The 22,451-nt window shown below is 44.3% G+C and overlaps 1 protein-coding gene across 7 annotated transcripts in view; it reads right to left on the bottom strand.

Moving 5' to 3' along the window:
• Positions 1 to 663: 663 nt before the first annotated feature.
• SSH2 (slingshot protein phosphatase 2) overlaps positions 664 to 22,451 on the bottom strand; it is a 242,078-nt gene continuing 220,290 nt past the window's right edge. For 6 of the 7 annotated variants that reach the window (XM_027624637.2, XM_027624641.2, XM_027624635.2 and 3 more), the window contains 3 exons: positions 20,648 to 20,848; positions 10,442 to 11,276; positions 664 to 7,656 (listed from right to left, as the gene is read on the bottom strand). In XM_027624637.2, coding sequence (XP_027480438.1) covers positions 5,599 to 7,656; positions 10,442 to 11,276; positions 20,648 to 20,848 — 3,094 coding nt within the window. In that variant the 3' untranslated portion in view covers positions 664 to 5,598. The remainder of the gene's footprint in view (positions 7,657 to 10,441; positions 11,277 to 20,647; positions 20,849 to 22,451) is intronic. The other variant, XM_027624639.2, reaches the window with a different exon arrangement.

Raw genomic sequence — 22,451 nt, 5'->3', positions numbered from 1 at the left:
CTCATGATGGGTCTATGGAGGAGTGGGAGAAGTGGAGAACTGCTCCCTCCCACACCCAGCCTGTTTTGGAGAATGGCCTGTCAGCCCCATCTCCCTTCTTCAACCATTATCCAGTGCTTCTCTTCTAATGGCAGGAGATGGTTAAAAGCTTTTACTTCTTTAGAAAGTCATGCCCCATTTCCAGAAATCACTCAGTGAGCTGAGGTGAAAGTTTGTGAGTTCTATCTCACTACTGTCCAGAGGTCAGTGACCCAAGAAATCTAGTCCCTGCTGGGGCAGGTCACAGCAGCTGTGTCCCAGAGCAGTCTGTACCACACGTGGCAGAGAAATTTTGGTCCCTTTGCTTATTCATTCTCCTAACATTCAGGTGGTGGCTTTGGCAAGGTCTTCTTTGACCAGGCAAGTTCCCAGCTTGGTCACTTGATTGGAGCCACAAAGTCTGAAATAATCTTTGGTGATTCTATCCAGTCCTTATTTTGTAGGAGGTAGAAAGTTGTATTTTTTTCCCCAGAGCTCAGCTAACTCTTAAGGACGTGCCTGATGGAGAGCAAGAATTGCTCCATGTGCCCTACTGCTCACCAGTGTTCTCTCCCAATCCCTCCACCTTCTCTAGCACCGCCTCCCCCCCTTTTCTTTGCATTTGATGAAATACACGTGTCATCTTCAAAATAAAAATTTATTTAATCTGTAACAAGAACATTGAATCTGCACATTTGCACACAAGTTCACATTTAAAAACAGCAGAGCACATCAGTAATAAAAAAAAAATCTATGATACAAGTGGAACATCCCAACCACCAGGAAGATTAAGGAAGGAGATGAGACCACTCTTTATATTCTGCTTCAAATGCCTCAAAAAGGTCCCAGAGATTCCAGGGAGCACCTGCTTTAATAAAATGTGAGCATAAAAGTTCGGACTGGCCTGGGGCAAAGGTAACAGTCAGTGGGAGAGTCTTTTGGGGTTGTTTTCTACATTTAGAACAAGTCCTACAAAATAAAGTAGAAAGAAAAAAAATAAAAGGCACCTTAAGCTATGCCAGGCAAACCAAAATCCAAACAAAACAAAACCAAACCAAACCCAACCCACAAAAACCAAACAATCCCCTGTGGGCCTGTTGACTGAGAATCATTTCAGGGCCAGTTCCCCAGCTTCCAGCTTGGGTCATCAGCTGGAATGGAGCCCTGGGTATTAGCTCTGCGTGTACAGAGGACGCTGCCACCAGTGTTGCTGTGAGGACCCAGACGGCAGCACTAGTCATATACCCTCGGAGGCAGCTTCCAGCCGACGCGGGGCGATTCCAGTTCAGAAATTCTGTCCTAGATCTCGGGGGCACTGAGAACATGAGGCTGGTTTTTTCATAGCAGGAGCCAGGCCCAGTCACCCTCCACTTCCATGCTGTAAAAGTACACAAGCACCTTGCAATAGCTCTCCATGGCATCAAGGGACCCCAAAGCCCTGGGACAGGGGTTAGGAGTGTGCAGCTTCCCGCTTTGGTGGCAGGCTTTTTCCTAATATGGGTGTCAGATGAGTTGAGGCAGCAAATACATTTATGCCTGATACATGCCTTGACCTTTTAGTCTGGAAGGGAAAACAAAGTCCAAGATACCTTTCAAGTTGGACTGGTGCGGAAAGAGCTAAAATTTCATCTACCATCAAAAAGCAAAACAAGCTTTAGACAAAAATGACACTAGCCATTCACCGTTATAACCATCACTGTAAGACACACCATCACTGACTGAGGAAAGGGCTATTTCCACACAGAGTGTTGAACGGGAGTGCAGGACACAGATGGAAGTCAGGTCCAGGTCCTCCCCAGCTCCCCTCGGGTAAGGGCTGACCACCACAGCCTTGCTCTGCGTGAGGACTCCGCAGGACAGCCAGGGCGGGTGCCTGGAGGAGGGGACCGAGTGGCTGTCAAGAGGATGCATGTTTTAATTATTACAATGTAAACAAAGTATCCACAAATAGTTGTCAAAAAGAGCCAAAGAATGGCTTTATTTAAAAAATTTAAAATGCCCTTAAAAGTGACCCTCTTTGCATAATGCTTTCTTAAAAGAAAAAAAAAAAAACTCCCACAGAAACATCTCTACCAAACATGCCTAGATCACTATAAAACTGAAATCCTCAGATGGAACAGGTGAAGATTTTTATGAGCTGCTATGTCTGAGAAACTTCAGGTTTACCCAAAAGTATCTGTCTGGGGCCCTTGAGCCAGAGGGGACCTCAGAGCCTGAGCTGTCATTCTCAGGTTGTCCTTGGAGCTCTTGGTAGTTTCCCAAATATAAAAGAGTTGGGATAAAGGTACAGAACCAGGAAAATGCTAGATAAAGAGCCTGGAGAAACTGGGGTGCTAAGAATGATCCCAAACATTAAGACTCTGAAAGGCAACCAAAATGAGGAGAGATGAATATTACTATAGTACAGTACTATAGGTCTACTACAGTATATACTACTCCTAAGTGTTTTCTAAAATCAGGAAATGGTTGAAGTTTCTCTCCTTCCTGCTGACAGGTAACCCTCCAGATTATAGCTCAAAAGTTGTGTGCTCCTGGGGCTTCTACCCCATGCACCAAAATGTTACTTTTCAAAATATTTTTGCACATGTGCGCACACACACACACACACACACACACACACACACACACACACACACACACACTCTTTCTCTCTCTCCTCCAGAGTAACTGAGAGTCAGACTATGGTGGTTTTCAAAATAACGATAAAGAGAGGCACTGAACAAGAGGTCAAGACTTTTTCTACTCATCTCTGTCAACCTACCAGACCTGCTGTTCTGGGTTTGAGTTTTCCATGAACAGGAAAGGGAAATAGGCCACCTGAGATTATCAAAAAGTCTGAGGACAAGAAAGTCTGAGAAGTCCTTGATGGCTCATCATGTACTGCCCCTGGACATCGCTCAGCTTGCAAATAACACATGGACACTCAATTGTGGGGGTTTGAGAGGCTGGCAAAACCCCATGGCATGGTTGAATTACCCCGAATGGAGGATGCTTATTGAGGCAGGTAGATTACATGATAACCAAGAATGTAATTAAAAAAAAGGAAGGCAGGGCAAGACTATTTCCTTTTTCTTTAAAGAAAAGTTTTCTTCACAGCATTAGAGGATCTCTTCCCCACCTCTGTTGTTACTTATTGCAGGGATAGTGGGCAGTAACCGCAGTTGCAGGGGAGGAGAGAGAACAGTGCAATACTGTTGTTCCCGCTTGTATTAAGTTCTTAATGTGAGGGATGTCACCATTTCAAAGGATTAATGAGGGGACACCACGCTCTTCACCTCCATGCAGATCCTTCTCTCCCTGCCCCTGCCACAACTTCCTGTCCTTTCCCTATCATACTGGTGGTGGCGGAACTGCCTCAACAGGGCTGTTCAGATGGAGGAGTCCTGGAAATTCATAACCCTGTCTCGCAAGCCTCCTCACACTGGTACACACCACCTAAGAGAACCACTTCACAACACATTAAACACCCAGGAACCACAAAGCTGTGTGGAGGATACATTTGAACATTTAAGGAAACTATTTAAGGACTGCACAGGTACATATAATTACTATATCATAAAGACACTTAGAGCAGGAGGTTTCTGTCCAATCCACCTCCTGCACAGCAACTGGATTCACAGCTCCCCTGGAGCACCTATGAATGGCTTCAATCCACCTTTTCTCTCTCCTGGAGGTCACCCCACTATCTGCCCCCACCAAACTCTGGCCTCTGACATCCCCCTGACAGTCTGGGCATCTGTCTTTTCCTCTCAGTGCCGTCCGTGATGAGCCAAAAACCAAAGCCCAAGTCTGTACTTGGTCAATCTCTCAGCAACATGGACATCAACCAAAGCAAACAGGAAGCAAATTTGCAAACCTCCTCAGTTTTGATGAGCTGCAGAAGGTATTTCATTCCAGGCTCAATGTTTTCTGTAAGAAGCCCAAATAGGCTTTTTATGGCAAGCGCTCCCGTGTTAAGATCTCCACAATAGCAGCAAAGCAAAAGCATCCTAAACGGAGTCATAATGGGTGCCTGCCCTTGGCAGGGGCCTTCCTACTGATGAACCCTTCAGCCCAAGAGAAGCTTCCACCCGGGGCAGCAGTAACACTCACATACACTCCCTGGCTGTGGTTCAGCTCCTGGCAAACAATCCGCTCTGGGATTTCAGTCTCCAAGAGAAATCAGCTTTCAGTCAAACTGGGATCTAATGGGAGCCTTTAGGGGTTTCTCTGAGAAAGAAGTTACTAACACATAATTTGGCAGGGGATGGCGATCAGAAGTCCCCATTTAAACAAAACCACCATCAATATACTCTGCAGATTCCTACCAGCAATTATCAGTTTTATTTCTGTGGTGTCTGTGTGTTTTCTCCAGTTGCAGCTTTACTCCTTCTTAAAAAGATTAAATCAAAAAGATCCTAAGACGACATCAACAAAACACTGTAAGAAAGTGACATTATGTACATAAATACTGTGTATGACAAATCTTCCAGGAGAAGAAAAAAAAAATCCCATGTCAAGTGTTAACATCGATAAGAAAACTTTGCGTTCAACGGAGGTTATACGTAAGTAATGTAACAATTCAAATATCATCTATGGAATTTAAAAAAAGGGCAGCACTGGGAGAAACAGCATGAGGGAGGAAAGTAAATTGGAAAAAGATACGGCCATTAAACTCAGAAGGCCCACAGAATTATTCAAGTAATGGAAGTGTTAAAACCCTACGTATGTATTCATTTTACAAGAACACACTGACTTTCAATTGCTGTTTTTCAAACTTGTCCCTATTCTGTTTTAACTGGAAGGATGTTGCAGAGCCCACTTCCTGGCAGGGAGGGCCAGGATGACCACCTATGTGGAGCCCACTGACCCGGAAGATACTGGGCCACAGCCTCCACAGACTTCGCCTCCTCCTCCTCCTCATGTGCTTTCCTCTACACAGATCTCTTAGATTTCATTTGGGGTTCGCTTTTAATTTAAAAATTATGTGCCTGGGGGGGGGAACTATCTGCTTGGTAAGTTTACAAAGCCAGCCAGTATCATGCCTTTTAATAATGACAGACTCAGGAATCCAGAAGAATTGGCTTCTGGAAGACCGCCCTTTGAAAGCAAAGCAGAACCTGCCCACTTTGGGAACTCTCAGTGGGCCAGGGCCCAAGGCTGAGAGCACGCACACTTGCGGCTGCTCTTCAGCCCCATCCCATGCATCAGGTCTGAAGCCCAAACCATCACCACACAGGCCCAGGGGGGCATTTCCGATTTCCAGCCTTTTTCTCAGAGGGCAAATGAGGAGCAGGTGGGAGCTGACTGAAAAACAGCAATTTGCCTTTGATAAAGGTGCTCTTTGAAAATGAGTATTTTTGAGGTTTGAATTTTCTAAAAATAAAAAATGCTAAAATGGTCTTGCTGTCCAAATCAATCTCTCTCTCTCACACACACATACACAGAGGAAAAAAAAAAAACCCAAACCCCGCATGCGCCAGGAACAGTAAAATGACCAAAATATTATAAAATTAACAAATAAAGTGCATGTTCCTTACATATTACACCTGCCCCTTTTACAAACATTTCTCTCAGAAAGTCACACGTGTAGGCTCAGAATCACATGGTATTATAGAAGGGGTTGGTTGTCCGTTTTTTATCATTTGCTTTTTTCAGTCTCCTAAGGGGGTGAGTTCTGCCGTGTGGCTGACGGGGCGTCACAGCCAGCCCTGGAGCTGGGCCTGCACACTGCAGTCCCTGGGGTTGTGGCAAAGGAAGGCCTCCTTCAGAATTAGTCAATTCAGGTCCTGCCCTGGGGAGCAAACACTGCTGACTGTAACCAAATTCTTTGGCATACTGTACGATGGGCTTCTCCACTGGCTTGCTCTGCGCGATACACTCTGTTGTTTTGAGTTGCTCTATAAAATACTTGGTGGGCTCTAGGTTCTGGGGGGCATCTGGGTTTTCTGAAGGCTCCTGGGCCTCCATGGCATGCATGCCTGAGTCTGTTCTGATGAAGGGCTGAAGCAGTTTGAGATGAGGGGTATCAGAGGAGACAGGCTCTCTCTCCGATAAACAGTCTTTACAGAGGTCCAAGTAACCTAACTTGGCGAGCACAGCCGAATGCCTCATTTGGGATGGTTTGGTGAGCCCTCCCTGGCAAATCGCTCGGGACTCGATTTCTTTAGTGCGCTCCTTCACCACGCTGGGGCTATGGCTGAGACCCTTTATATTGTCACTACTAGAGCTATGTGGGAGGTGACAGGCTACAGGTAATGGGTCCAGTTTTTCTTGTAACTCCCCAATATTGTCAATGAGTTGGCTTAGGTCTTCACTAGTTAACTGGGGGTCCTTGGACGGTACTTCATTGCCACTGGAAAAGGGGCCCTCCTGACTTTCTTCCCAGCTCTCCTGCTCTGAAGAGGGCTCATTGTCGGTGGTGCTGCTTTGCTCTCTGAAGCCTTCGAGGTGAACTACAGTCTGCGGATATGCGGAATCCAAGCTGGCAGACGGGACGTGGGTTGTGTGACTGACAAAAGGCCCTCCTGTCTCCGGGGCTGTCAACAGGCTGTCGTCCCAGGCTTCAGGGCTGCTCAGGGTGGAGGTCAGGTTGGTGGGACTGTTGTGCTCAGGAGGGGAAGAATGAGGCAGAGGTAGCACGTTGGGGTGAGCCTGGGCGGGGCCGAGAGTCCTGTTCAGATTTTCATCCAGTGCACAGAGGACGGGGATGGAGTCCTCCACTTTCACTTTCCGCAGTCCTTGCTCCCCACTCTTTTTGCTCGTGGCTCTTCCACTTCCTGGCCCAGGGTGATCGGGAGATGTAACTGTGTGGGTATACTCAATGATTTCCACCTTTTTGGGAAGGGAAAGAGGGCCTGCTTGTGTCTCAGATCCCTGGCATGAAACCACAGTCCTCTGCTCCTTCTGGACTCCTCCCTGCTTTGTACTAGTATCTGACCCTGGGCGCTCCTGAAACTCCAGCAGCTCAGGTGCTGGAACAATGACATCTTGCTCAGAATGGGGTAGGGAGCCAGCTTTGGACCCACTGCACTTCCCTTTGCCCTTGCTAATCTCTGGTTCCTTAGGGACAAAAGAATGTTCAAGGGTAGCTTCATCACTCTTTCCTTTTGGTGCTAGGTCTGCCACAGCAGAATCATTCTTGGAATTCTTGCGAATGGACAATGAGGTACAACCAGGGGCAGCACCATGGTGCTCCTGCTCCTGTCGCAAGCGCTCTTCAAACTCCAAGGTAGCTCGCCTCACGGACCCAGGGTACCACTTGGCACCTGGGTGCATTCCTGGGCCCCAGAGCTCTTGTTCCTCCTCAGCTGGTTCCTCTTCTTCCAACTCTGTGGTGGATGAGTGTATAGTTAAGCAGCCTTCTAGGTCCCACTTCCCTGAGTCTTTGGCTAGTTCAGGCTGGGCTGTGGAGGAACCCTCATTCTGCTCCAGATTTCCAGGTTTGTTCTCCAGGGCCTGAGCCCTCTCAAGGGGCAGCTCATGGATGGTGTGCTTCTTTGGTGTATGACATGGGTTAGATAAGATGTCTCCTTTCAGTTGAATCTGTCCGACTCCTTGACTGATGGATTCAATCTCAGTAACGATTTCTTTGACTGAAATTGCATTTTCTGAGTGAGACTGCATGAAGATGTCTGGGCTGACCAGTTCTAAGATTGCCTAGGGAGAAAACAGTGAGATGGTTATGGCAAATCATAGTCTAATTAAAAATGCCAGATGTTTTGCTTAGTGATCTTCTAATCCAGGAGAACCTTCCGGCTATGAGGACATAAATCATGGAGTGCCTGGGACTGTCCTCTGCCTGGGACTGTCCTCTGGCCAACTGTTTTGTCATACAAGGAAAAAAAAAACCCAAAACAGATTCATCAAAGGAAGAGATACAAAATTTGTTACAGCTTGTATCACTGTCTACTAAACTTTTGTTCTGTTTATTTTTTATTTTTTTTAAAGATTTTATTTATTCATGAGAGACAGAGAGAGAGAGAGAGGCAGAGGGAGAAGCAGGCTCCCAAGGAGCAGGGAGCCCGATGCGGGACTCGATCCCAGGACCCTGGGATCATGACCTGAGCCAAAGGCAGACACCCAACCATCTGAGCCATCCAGGTGCCCTGTTCTGTTTATTTAAACAGAATTCCAACCCAGTATCTTGCTTCAAAAATGAATAGCGGTTAGCCTTGGAGGCTTCTATAATCTTTTCTTTTTTTTGAAGAATTTGAGAGAGAGAGAGAGATATAGAGCAAGCAAGCACAGGAGCAGGGGGAGGGGGAAGGGCAGAGGGAGAAGCAGATTTCTCGCTGAGCAAGGAGCCTGATGCAGGACTCGATCCCAGGACCCTGGGATCATGACCTGAGCCGAAGGCAGACGCCCAACCAACTGAGCCACCCAGGTGCCCCAATCCTTACTTTCCTAAGACCATTAGCCTTCAGGATTTAGGCCATACTGGGGTAGATGAGATTTTTCGTCTCTGGCCTATCAACTTCCAGTTTGATTCTGTTGATTCTAACCTAGTTCAAGGGGAAGAGTTCCATTCAAGGGCTCAGTGACCACCTTCAATATGCCCAGTGTTAGGGTAAGATGAATGAGGTTATCATCTGATGTCTGATTTGGAGACTCACTGCTCTCTTCTCTCCTCTGTCCTGCCAGCTTTCATCCTTACCCTTCCACTCTTGGAATCTCTTGGCAATAGCATTCCAGCACGTGAGGGCACTCTGTACCTGGTCACACAATTTCCAAGTTTTGCATGGCTCCTTCTGGGAAAGGTTTACTTGGCTTACGGAGCCACATGCCTAAGCAAACTTAGAAACTGTGACTCTGATATATTACTGTTCTACCAGTTATAAATTTGGATGGATTTAGATCGAGGCAAAAGAAAATTAGCCAATATAAAATCAGGTCCTATTGTTAAAAAAAATGAATTTCAAAAGCTGAAAATGGCTTAGACATCTCTTAAGGTGGATCGTAACAACCATCAATCTGCTTTAACAGTTTATTTATTTAATTAATTAATTAATTAATTTATATTTTACTTTATTTTGAGAGAGAGAACATGAGCAGAGGGGAGGGGATGAGGGGGAGAGAGGGAGCCCGATGTGGGGCTGGATCCCAGGACCCTGAGATCATGACCTGAGCCCAAGGCAGATGCTTACCTGACTGAGCCACCCAGGCGCCCCTACTTTAACATTTTTATAAGCCTTCAAAGTATAACATTTCCCTAGGAATTGTTCTGATCTTTCTCCTTCAAAAGAAAGTCAGAGCTAGCACAAACCAACAAGGTCAGGCACACCTTTGGGAGAAATCTGCTGGGATATTAGGCAGAGGTAAACTAGCCGAGACTGGGAGAGAAGCCACAGCAGGCCCAGTGCACAGGCTGTGGAGAGAGTGCTCATATGACGGGGGGCTTTGCAGAAAAGCTATTTCTGTCAGAGCTGCTACGCCCACTGGTCCAAAGGAGAACTCAAGCATTCTCATTTCCCAGTAAAAATGAAGCAGAGGCATAACCTCTGGGGAGAGAAGACAGAAGCAGAGGCAATGACTGCCCTGGGGTAAAGAGACAGAAAAGATAAGTCATGGACAAGGTGGTAAATATAAGTAGACAGCTATCAGGAGATGTCAAAAATGTAGTTACCTCCACCGAAATCATTAAGTGAAGTTTGATATGTGAGAGTAAATCTGTCACCATTTACTTCACAACTACTTTATTATAGTGATCTAAGATACCATTGTTTTTAAGATGCATCCCAATTTCAGAAGTGTCAAAATGAGAATAAGAGTGAGTCTTAGAATTGATACACAGTAGTTCTTTCCCTGGTCTGAAAGGGCTCCTATGAGCTCATATGCCACAGAGAAGAATCTTCAGGGTCTGTCTGTTCTCAATCATTTCCCAAAACTATCCCTCAAATCTTGGATACCACAGGGTCTGAGATAAGGACCAATCGAGAAACATTATTAATAGCAAGAACTCAGCATGCGCTGCTACTCTAACAACTATTTACACATTGTCTAGTCTTTGAATTTTCTGAGACAGTATTTCCCAAACAAATCCATCTCCTCAGAGAGACACAGGTCTTACTCAGGCAGCATGTCAGTCCCAGGCACTTCATTATTGGTGAGATTTGATTTGAACTGCAGAGGTCCAGGGAGGGGGCCTCTCCTTGTTCAGGCAGGAGATTTGTTTTGGCTACCCACCATCCCCATCCCCTCTCCAAAGTGCTTCCAAAGACACCAAAAGCTTGGAAAGATAAATTCCTCAAAAGGCAATGGGTTTAAAAAAATTTTAAGCCTTAAGTTTTCAAGGAAAGTCTCAGCCACGCTGTCTCTCCCAAACCGCCTTCCTAAATCTTTAGCAACATTAAAAGTAAAACGAACACAGCAGAATCCCAAATATTTTGTCTTCCAAAAGAACTTCATTAGGTAGAGAACTACTTACTATAAAGATACTTTTTACCTTTGACTGTTCCTCATCTATTGAAGATTCTTCAGATGCATGGGGAGTATTACTCAAAGAGCTGCTTCTCTGGTCATCAGCGGTCCCTTCGGAAGGGGCTACTTCTACCACTGAGAGTCGACAGCTCTCACTCCTTCCTCCGCCCAGTTCTTCCATCCTTGAGTGGGAAAAAGATCGGGACCGGGTTTCTTGGGAAAGCTCTACAAACTTTTCTAGGGCGCTAAAAAAATCAATGCGATCTGTACTGAAATCTGAGACTTCAGCCTGGCAACTAGGTTGGGGGCTTGGTGATTCAGGATCAGGGGACATGGGAATGTCTTTCAGGCGAGATGTTAACTCTTCCAAAGGCAGTAAGTGGACGTTCACATCTGCTTTCAGAGCATCTGTCTCCAAATCTTCCACTGTTAAGTCTGGGAACTTGTTGGCAATTTCTGGGGCCTGTCCAGGTTGGATTAAGGCTTTGGATGCATGGCAGTTGTCAAGAGGGAATTTTGATTCACTGAGACAACACCCTGATGAGCATCCATTGATGTCATTTAGATTTAATTCATCTTCAATCTGTCCGGCATGAAATTCCCTAGAAGTAAACTCCAAGCAGATCATTCTTTCTTTGGTACACAGGCCCTTCTGATTTTCATCTTGTGGGACGACATGTTCCACAAAGACGGGAGGTATGGGTGGGTGATTCTCCATGGTCTTCACCTCGGCAATCTGGTCTGCTGAGGTGGTGATCTCCTTCTTGTTGAGTTCTAGCCCTGGTTTGCAGATGGGTTCATGGTGGTCTGAGAGGTCGCTATCTGAGTGAGATCTCCAGAGCTTGTTATGCCGCTGTTTGCTGTGGAGGACATACACAGGAAATGCCTTACTCTGGTTTGTGAAATCAATCAACACCCTCCCAGGAAACTGCTCCCAGATAAATTTAAATATTAACCTGCAAATGCTTTGTATTTAATACCCAATGGAAGAAGTAGGCAATAAACATTTGTAAAGAGGCTCAATTTGGGGCGACTGGGAGGCTTAGTCATTAAGCGTCTGACTTCAGCTCAGGTCATGATCCCAGGGTCCTGGGATCGAGCCCCGCATTGGGCTCCCTGCTCCGCTGGAAGCCTGCTTCTCCCTCTCCCACTTCCCCTGCTTGTGTTCCCTCTCTCGCTGTGTCTCTCTCTGTCAAATAAATAAAATCTTAAAAAAAAAAAAGATGCTCAATTTAACTAATAGCAAAAAACAAAAACAAAGCAAAACAACAATAATAAAAACGAATATGATATCTGATTTTTTTACCTATCAGACTGACAAGGCTTAAAATGGTTGCTAGCAGCTAGTGTTGATGATGGCATGGCCAAACAAGTCCTCTCATATATAGTTGGTAGGAATGTGAATTGTAGAAATTCTTTTTTTTTTTTTTTAAGATTTTATTCATTTATTTGAGAGAGAGAGAGTGAGAGAGAGAGCACGGGCAGGGGAGAGAGGGAGAAGCAGGCTCCTCACTGAGCAGGGAGCCCGATGTGGGGCTTGATCCCAGGACCTGGGATCATGACCTGAGCCGAAGGCAGATGCTTAACCAACTGAGCCACTCAGGTGCCCCTGAACTGTAGAAATTCTGAGACTGAAATCTGACAACAGCTCTCAAAATTTAACCCTTAAACCAGGAATTCTTCTAGAGAAATACTACTATAAGTGCACAAAGATAGAAATATAAGGATGTTTATTATATAATACAGTGGTACTAAAGGATCAGACACCAAAAAAAAAAAAAGATTTATTTAAATTACAGTCCATATACCTACATGCCATTCATGAAGCTATTAAAAACAGGCGTTTTAATGGAATGCTGTCCAAGGTATACAATTAAGTGAAAAAGCATGCTGACCACATTTGGAATGGTCAGTTCCCATGTTAGAAGAATTATAGGAAAAGACCCGAAGGAACATCATCAAACTGGTAACAGGGTTCCTTTCAAGAAAGGCAGAATACTTTCAGGGAGGGCTTTACTTCCAACACTCTATATTTGTATAAGTTTTAAAATTTAAAAATAATGAGCATGTTTAACATTAATAACCGGGGGAGGGGGGCAGGTACTAAAACAAAACAGCATCTAGGCAGTACAAAGAGAAATACTCTATTGGAGCCCACTACAAGTTCTTATAATTGGGATAAAGAGCTGATACAGGATTAATTATGAAGTAGTAATGTGAGGAGGGTGGTAATCTTTCTTGAATTAGAAAGCAAAGATGAGGCTAGTAAATCCACAGAAAAAGGTTTATATGCATAAAATACAGGGCTTCTTTCATAAGGATCTTTCAATAAAACCCATCAAGCTAAGGGGACACCTGGAAAAGCAGGTGGCCCAAAGAAGATCACACACATATATCCATCCTTTGGCCTATTTTATGGAGGGAAGTTTTTTTAAATTTTATTTATTTATTTGAGAAAGAGAGAGAGTGAGCGAGAGAGAGAGAGAGAGCACACGAGGAGAGGCAAAGGGAGAGGGAGAACCAGACTCTCCCGCTGAGCAGGGAGCCCCATGTAGGGCTTGATCCCAGGACTCTGAGATCATGACCTGAGCTGAAGGCAGACACTTAACCAACTGAGCCACCCAGGCGCCCCTGTAGAGAAGTTCTGATAGGATGAGATTTCATTTCAAACCATACTAACAAGGGAGCACAGTTCCCAAAGCCCTAGCCTAAAAGAAAAAGGTGGCCCTGTGGTTGGTCAGGATCACCTGCCCAGGAAACAGGTCCCTAGATATGGCATTTAGGGGTGTGGTTTCCACGACTTACAAGTTGGTGAAGAGTTACCTAACTGCAGAGTGTAATGGGAAATAGCCCAAGACAATTTGCCGCAGGCTCAGGGCCACGCCTGCCTATGAATCTCTGCCTAGTCATGCGCCTGCACTGATGTGAACCCCTGTTTGTTCTCAACTCTGCACCTGCTCTCAGCTCCCCCTGTCTGTCTGCTGCTTGGGTGGGGCTCTCTCTGACTCAGGCCTGCACCGCAGAAGGGTGGTTTTCCGGGTAGGGAACAGGTCATTCTGTTTATGAAGACAGGCTATAATCAATAGCTGGAAGGAAGGTAGGGTTTTCACCTTTTCCAAGCTGCATGAACTCCAGCCACCCCTAGGAGGAGACAACATATCACACATCCCCAACAAGTGAGTGACTGTGGGGTGGGGCAAACTGAATGGTTGGATAGGTGGGGCCTGAACTGTACCCAGTGATCAACCCAGGCCATGTGCTTCCCTTTAAAGTTTCTTCTACATCTAGATACTCTTGTTTCCTGACCTACATATGGCTGTGTTCTCCAATTTCTAACCCTCACCTATCATGAGGATGTTCAAACCTGCACCAACTCCTCTCAGCCACCATGGGAGGGCAATTCCTGTGATGCAAGTGATTGGGAAGACATCTCAGGGAGTAGCTATTCTCACCTTTCTAGTAATATAAAAGAACAGCTTATCTTACCAGTCAACAGGCAAATGGGATTTTTCATGATCCCAAGAACCTTCCGAAGCATGATTTTTAAAAAGTTTTTATTTATTTATTTGACAGAGTGAGAGAGACAGCGAGAGACGGAACACAAGCAGGGGGAGTGGGAGAGGGAGAAGCAGGCTTCCCGCGGAGCAGGGAGCCCGACGCGGGGCTCAATCCTAGGACCCTGGGATCATGACCTGAAGCGAGGGCAGCCGCTTAACGACTGAGCCACCCAGGCACCCCCTAAAGGATGATTTTTTAAAAAAGTGCCTGCAAATCACTGATCAATCAGGAGGGAATGAGACTGAAATTATGCTAATAGGTATCAACAGTGTATGTTTCAGAGGAAGTGGCTGACATTACAGCTGACTTGCCCAGCAGGGATTTCCTTCTCTTTCTGGGGGAGATAATCATCAGAAAATATTAGGCCAGGGCTCTGGAATTAAACTGATCACTACTTGTAAAGCAGAAAGAAGAATCTCAATCCAAAGATAGGTCTGATTCCGCTACCTTTTTCATTTTTGCAGTAGGGCCTGCAGGGAGGGTGGTAGGCAGCGCTTTGATAGAATCAAGAGACTCATTACCATGGCCTTCAAAGCACTGCCACTCCAGGTGCCCCTTCCTGCTCCTCCCTTCCTCCTCCCACCTCAGAGGTTTTAGTAAACTCTGTCCTGAATTTTGTGCTTATCATCCTCTTTCTTTATAATGTCATCATGTTTTGTTTGTTCTTAATATACTGCTTAGTTTTGCATGTTGTGAACTTACATAAATGAAATCATACTCTATGTATATATTCTTCTACAACTGCCTTTTGCCTACACTGTTTTTAAGATTCATCAATGTGTGCAGCTGTAATTTCAAGGAGGATGATGAACATACCAGTTTATTTACCCATCCTGTTGATGAACAGTTTTGGCTAGTATGAACAGCACTACCATGGACATTCTTGCACTTGGTGCATATTTTGGTTTCTAAAAGATGTTATATACAGGAGCGGAAAAGGTGGGTCACAGGGTATATGTTCACCGTCAGTTTTACTCAGTAACACCAAACTATTTTCCAGTACAGTTTTTTCCCAAGTCTGTTTATTCTGATGCTCTATCACTGGTAGGGATAGATGTAAGACACCGGATCATATTTATTATTTTAAACTGTTAATGTTTCAATTCAACTGACTCCCTCCACCTATTTCAGGTAGGCATCAAGTAAACAAGTTGCCAAAAAGAACTTCAGAGTTGGTTTGTGGCCTGGATGATGCAAAGAAGTCTCAGGTTCTTTTCTCCCTTGAGTGACCTCGGACCTGAATTTGGCCTTTTACTTCATAAATGAACAAGAAGGAAATCTAAATGACAGGATACACATGATATCCCATTCTCTTGCCTCCTATTTGCTTTCTTTCTTCTTGTTACATGTTTGGTAAAATACCAACTTTGTTTGAGAAAGTTACATAGAGGAAAACACTGCTAAAAATGGGAGTATCAGGTTATAGTAAAATTAGACTGTTTATGGTTACCTCTTAGGACAGCCTGTAGAAAGGACAAGAAAGAAAAAGCAACAATTGAGCATTCTCTATGTTTTGTCCACGGTTCCTAAATGCTTGAAAATTATTTCACTGAAAAGCTATTAAGAAAATCCTTTAAATCTCAATTGCGATGAACCTCAATTGCGATGTGGGTTCATTCTCAGGTTCCCTCCTGCTGGCTGACCACTGTGCACCAGCTAACTAGACTTCAGTGTCTCCACCAGCAAAGCAGGGGAGTGTAACAGACACCGCTGCCTCCTCTGGCCCTGGTGACGGAGGTTTTCAAAGAATCAAAACCGACATCTACGAAGACATGTGGCATGAACTCTCCCTGGCTACCACCCAGTGTTTCTTCTCTGCCCCTTATACACTGGAACCTAATATCACAGACACATGGTCCAGCTTGCAAATGCCTGAAATCCGAACTTGTCTAATGGAACAAAAATCTGCCAGATACCTGCATGATCAGAGTACAGAATAACAAACACGGCTGTTGGCAGTTTAATGGAGGTTTTACACACACACACACACACACACACACACACACACACACACACACACACCCCCCCACCCTCTTTCTGTCTCACTCCCATCTCCCAGCTATAAAAAGATAAAAAATAAAATTAGATATGCACAGTATCAGTGGCTTTATGATACCCTCCCTTTTAGGTCCAAAGGGTTATATCAAATATTAGCCTTCCCTCTTAAAGACATACTGAACTATGCAAAAAGTCCCTTGCATTTCAGATAGGAGGTCACTGTTTGGTCCATAGCCTCACATTCTGATTAAAGAGACTGTAACCAATTCATAAACCACTTACAGAGGCCTGGTATCACCTTGGTAAACTTCTCTTCTACCAAGACATCAAAGCACCAAGCAAATACCCTCAAACAGAGGGCTGTGACCTCAAGTTAAGTACCCAGTGCCACTCTAGACAACCATAGGGGCTAAAGAATGCTAGGATCAGGGCTCTTTTTGGGAAAACCACATGCTTCCTGACAGAAGATGTGGAATATAAGATCTAAGTGCCTCCACAAGAAATGGATTTCTTTGCAGACAGAATGAGTGGGGTTTTTCTAAGGACTTTTCTTCTCCTGGTTACCTAAGCTGTAGAGCTTCAGACAGTTCCAGGAGTCTGGGGCTTCTCTGTTTTTGCTCTTCTAAGCAGGCAGACTCTGGAGTAGCGCTCTAGGGCTGGGCAAGAATCTGCTGGGCCCAGTTCACTTGGCAGCTAGCTTGGCAATAGCCTACAAGTGCTGTTTCTTAAAAAAAACATTGGAGATTGCAGACCCTAATGACTGTATGCCCGGCAGGCGCTCCCACTCTTTTTCCTAACTGGCAGAGGCCTGATCTGGTTTGGGTATTCACTGTTTCATGGGAGCCCTGGCAGGCGGGAGACAGTCTGGAGGGAGGAGCTAAAGGCAGGTCACTTATTCCCCTAGCTTTCTCCCCACAGGGTCACTTCAGGCCGGCTGTGTCCCTTGACTGAAAGTTATTTCTCCTCTCTGAAGGTGCCTCTTTCTCCAGGAGTCTCCTTCCAGGTTCTAGTAACTGCTCCCTCCCTCTTTGGGCCTCGCAGCTATTACCGAACAGCTCTGCTGATGCAAGTCCCTTGATTCTACTATAATCCCACATCTTTATAAAACCCTCCTCAAATAATCCTAATACGAGTATGCTGTTTCTTGTTGAGATCCTGACTGATGGAGGTATTCTATTACTTGAAAGCAGCCTAAGTGATACCCCTAGCACAAGATTCTGTTCTTAAAATCCAGGAAACACCACAGTACAGGAAATTCCAGGACCACTTCCTATTCTTGTTTCTTTTTTTAAGATTTTATGTATTTGACAGCAAGAGACACAGTGAGAGAGGGAACACAAGCAGGGGGAGTGGGAGAGGGAGAAGCAGGCTTCCCGCGGAGCAGGGAGCCCGATGTGGGGCTCGATCCCTGGACCCCAGGATCATGACCTGAGCCGAAGGCAGACGTTTAATGACTGAGCCACCCAGGCGCCCCCCTATTCTAGTTTCTAATGGAGTTAGTGCGCCTGTGGGTGGTGGAAGGCAGTGGTTGGAGGAAGGAGGAGAGGATAAATGGCACATACATGTATGTGTTTCTGGGTAGCCCTGGAGAAAGATGATGATGAGAACCACATCAGAATAACCCTTACCAGTCTATACTGTACATTGTTTTTTAAGATATATTTTTAAAGATTTATTTATTTGACAGAGACAGCAAGAGAGCACAAGCAGGGGGAGCAGGAGAAGGAGAGGGAGAAGCAGGCTCCCCGCTGAGCAGGGAGCCCGATGCGGGACTCGATCCCAGGACCCTGGGATCCAGACCTGAGCAGAGGGCAGATGCTTAACCATCTGAGCCACCCAGGCGCCCCTAAGATTTTCTTCTTAAGTAATCTCTATCCTCAATGTGCTTGAACTCACAACCTGGAGGATCAAGAGGTGCATGCAGGCTCCTCTGACTGAGCCAGCCAGGCGCCCTCGTAGTGTACATTTATTTATACATATTTTTATTTACAATAACCCTGTGACACAGGGTTCTTTAAAAAATTTTTTATTTAAATTCAATTAGTATTAGTATTATTAGTTTCAGTGTGACACAGGGCTCTTGATTTTCATATTACAGATGGGGTCAGGCGAGGATCAGAACTGTGAAGTAACTTCTCAAAGTTGCAGCAAGAGGATGAACCAGAGATGGAAACCAGATCTACTGACTCAAATTCTGTGGTTTTCTCATTCCCCAGGGCTTGCTCCTCCCTCCATGAATCAAGCCCAGGAAAGCAGAATAGAACCGAAAGGGAAAGGAAGAAGCAGAGTGATTTGTGGGTTATGCTGCCCTTCTTATCCTCATCTGAGATTTTTCTGAAGTTCCTTTAACATCTAAGAAAAACCACATCCTCTAAAAAAACCCAACCCAACAGCTTGCAGTAGCCTGAGATTCCAGAATAAATACTGAAATTGGCAGGACACATAATATCCTTGCTCTCAATGGGTCACGTGAGGACACTGCATAACATCCGTCATGTGTGTGTCTGGGAACATACAATATTTATGTTTCATCCAACCCTCAGATGCCTCTTTCTTGTGCCAAAAAGAACCGCTTTGTCCTACCTTCTGATCTAATCCAAAAATGTCATCAAAATCTGGCCCCCAAGACCTCCAAATTCTTTTTAAGTGGAGGAGACTTGAGTATCCTCCCTGCTTCCTAAAAGAACGGCTCAGATGAAATCATGCCAAGTACTGAGTAAACGGGAGGGGTTTTTTTTTAGTGGAAACCATAATGCTACGCTGGGCTGCATTTTCACAAGACTTCGGGGGTGGGAGGGTGGTCCCTCTGCCTGGATAGGCTGGAAGGCTATTTAACATTTTGTTCAGGGGAAACACAGCCCAGATTCAAGCATCAAGACCAAGTCATGAGACTCACTGGAGTCAAACTCTGGCACCAGCCCCAACTGCTTCTAGGCAGCTGTGCCTTCATATGAACAAAACCACCTAGAATATGCACACATGGAAAAATTAAAGCAAAATCTAGCACTCCACAGAACTTTAGCATGTGGCATCTCGGGAAATTGACCCTTAAACCCAGTTTAATATGTGAATCTCTTTCCTTGAAAGCAGGTGAAAGTGGCCTTCACTACCAGTGGGGTAAAATAGCAAATAATTACTCATTTTTTTAAAAGATTTTATTTATTTGAGAGAGAGAATGAGAGAGACAGAGAGCATGAGAGGGGGGAGGGTCAGAGGGAGAAGCAGACTCCCTGCTGAGCAGGGAGCCCGATGCGGGACTCGATCCAGGGACTCCAGGATCATGACCTGAGCCGAAGGCAGTCACTTAACCAACTGAGCCACCCAGGTGCCCCTTATAATTACTCATTTTATAACCAATTACCAAATTATTCCTGAAATGAGTAGTTCTTATTGATACAGGAAGATGTTCAAGATCTAGTACTGGGTAGACAGAGAAAGACAAATACTGAATAGTATCACTTATATGTGTAATCTAAAAAAGCCATACTCAGAGAAATAGAGAATAAAGTGGGGGTTACTAGGGGGTAGAGAATGGGGGAAATGGGGAGATGTTGGTCAAAGGGTATAAACTTCTAGTTATAAGATTAAAATGTTCTAGGGATCTAATGTAAGATGGAGATTATAGTTCATAATACTGTATCATATACTTCTGAATGTTGCTAAGAGAGATCCTAAATATTTTCACCAAGAAAAAAGAAACAGCAGGTGAAGGAATGGAGGTGTTAGCTAATGCTGTGGTGATAATCAGTTTGCAATATATAAATGCATCAAATCAACACATTGGACATCTTAAATTTATACAATGTTATATGTCAATTCTAGCTCAGTAAAACTGGGGGGAAAAAGGATGGTTAAGTGAGGGCTAACTGCAGTGTAACTGTTCAATATACATTGCTACAGTTTAAAAAAAAAGCAAGACCAGTTATTGGGTGAAGAGGTAGGCTGAAGAATAGCTTTTGTGAGAAAGTATCCATCAATATATGGGGTAAGAGTCAGACCTGGAGAAACATGCAAGATAATGTTGATTACTGTCTGTGGGTATTGAATTTATAAATGATTTTTCTCTCTGTGTTTTCTGCATTTCTGCAAAGCATATATAGACATATATATAAAAAGATTAAAAGATTTTTCAAAGGAAAAGAAAAGAGTTATTTCCAGGAAGTGCCTTCATACCCCAAATCTGATTTGTCACATGACCAAAATTTTGGAGAAGGCTCACTGAAACCAAGCGCTGATAAAAAATGATGCTTAAAACAGCACCACGTACTTCTTAAATTTTATTTTCTTTTACAGAACAGGCCAAAATATTTTCTAAGAACTTCATCTATGCTTAGCATTCCTTTGGGAGCAATAAGTATCCATTTTGATAAGGCAGCTGTATCTGGCCTTAGAAGATGTTGAGAAATGTTTATGATAATCAGCACCTACTTGAGAAAGTAAGAGAACAGTATGTCCACCTTTTAGTTTAAATGTCTTTAGTTTAAACACCTGACCTTCCATACTATTCTTAAATGCTTGTACTTGTTTTTTAAAATCTAGATTGACAGACGTTTCAATTTTCAAAATGTATCACACATCCAAATTAGGCTGAGAATTGGCTGGAGGGAAGGAAATTTTATCTTGCCCCGGGGAGCATAATGGGGGGAAAATCTCAGAAAGTCCCTGAAGGACTCACCTTGCCAGCAAGATCCCCTGGTACTCTTCCAGTTGTCTCATGAAGCTGGGGTTGGGCTTGGTCACTGTTCGCCTCTCCTTCACGTAGTCATAGGCCCGGTCCAGATTCCAGCCGTACTCCTTCATTGCGTAGGCAATCACAGTGGAGGCTGAGCGACTCACCCCCATTTTGCAGTGCACAAGGCATTTAGAGCCATGTTTCCTATGTCGGGAGATGGAGGTAAGGAGAAAAACACAAGAGTGAGCACATTTTAAAAAGCTACGTTCTACATGTTTCCAAGTCTCCTCTCGTCTTTCCATTTTCTTTCAAACCATCCCACCTTAGTGTACTTGTATATCTATAGTCAAATGTGCAGGGAGGGGAGGCAATTCTAGTGTACTCAAACAATAGTCAATGTTACTATTAATCCTTTTAAATTAATTCAGCAAACATTTATCAGGCAATCACTGTTGTAAGATAATGTGCAAGGTTTCCCTGCCTCCTCCCAGTAGAGGCAAAGAAAAGTAAATCTTCCCTAAATGGTAGGGTTCGGGGGAGAAAGAGATAATTAAAACGCAGAATGGTAATTGCAATGAGTGTGAAGGGAGAATTTTCAATTTAGACACTGGACCCCATTTTGCATGTCTGGAGGTGCATGTTCCAAGGCTGGCACAGTCTTGAGTTACAAGTGTGACAGTGATTCATCTAATATATCCAAATGTTCTGAGTTGCTTCCAGTTCAAGTTCCAGTAAGGGTTCTGTCCCTGGAGGAAAGTACAAACCAAATAAAACTAACCCTCCTCTTTACTCAGATGTAGTCCTACATATCACTTTTCAAACTATCACCATCATGTTCTGTCTAGGGACTGGCTAGACAATCTGTGGAGTTGGATGGGACCATGTGATGCACCATGAGGCTTTCTCAGTGAGGAGGGTGGAGTAACTACCTGTTGTTGTTTTAATGGGGTGGAGGAAAGAGAAAGCAAAGTTACCATAAAGTGACTGTAAGAAACAAACAAAACCCTGTGGTCTCAAGATGCTAGAGCTCATTACTTTGGATATGAACATGACTCAGTTATGCTATGCTAATTCTGCTAATAACACAGTGTCTGGCACAGAGTAAGCCTTCAAATATTTACTAAATGTATGAACAAACTTACAGATCTGCTGTTAGATCTGTCAGCTATAAGTAAAAATATTTTAAAATCTGGAAAAAAGAATGGTTACTCTTTTCACTAGAGTACATGGGCTAAAAATCCTTCCCATGTGGCTAGTCCAATAAATTAAAAAAAAATGTACATCAGCCTAATAGGGGAAATCTACTCATTCACTCACTCACTGTATTACAGTAAACAAGCTTCCTTCCAGAGGCTTATAACTCTTCTGCTGGAGAAAGACACACAAGAAAGAGTTAAGTACAATGCAAGGAAGGCATGAGGTTACATGCCAAAATGATAGGAATGAGGTTATGTGCCAGATAAGTGATAGGAATTCAGAGAATGATCTGCAATAATCAAAACAGTCTCAAAAGGAAGGTAAGATTAACCTCCTACCCATCATTTAGATGCAAAATTCTGGAGTCCTTAGGTTGATGAAGGTGTGTGTCTCTGCATGCTTAGATGATCCCAAATGACTAGGACATTTTTGTTTTCTTTATGGCACCATAACTTTAGACTACAGTGCAAGTTCAGACATGTGCTCTATATTTTCCCATCAAGCTCTGACATCAAATTTCAGGTCTATACCCGCAGGCATGCAAGGTGCTCAAAGGTGGACAATTTTAAGAAAAATACAGTTATGAAATCCACCCCCATAAAAGCATGAC

This window comes from Zalophus californianus, chromosome 16, assembly GCF_009762305.2.
Source record: "Zalophus californianus isolate mZalCal1 chromosome 16, mZalCal1.pri.v2, whole genome shotgun sequence".
NCBI classification, from domain to species: Eukaryota; Metazoa; Chordata; class Mammalia; order Carnivora; family Otariidae; genus Zalophus; species Zalophus californianus.
The sequence above is the reverse complement of the archived record's forward strand: the minus strand, read 5'-3'. Positions and strand labels throughout refer to the sequence as shown.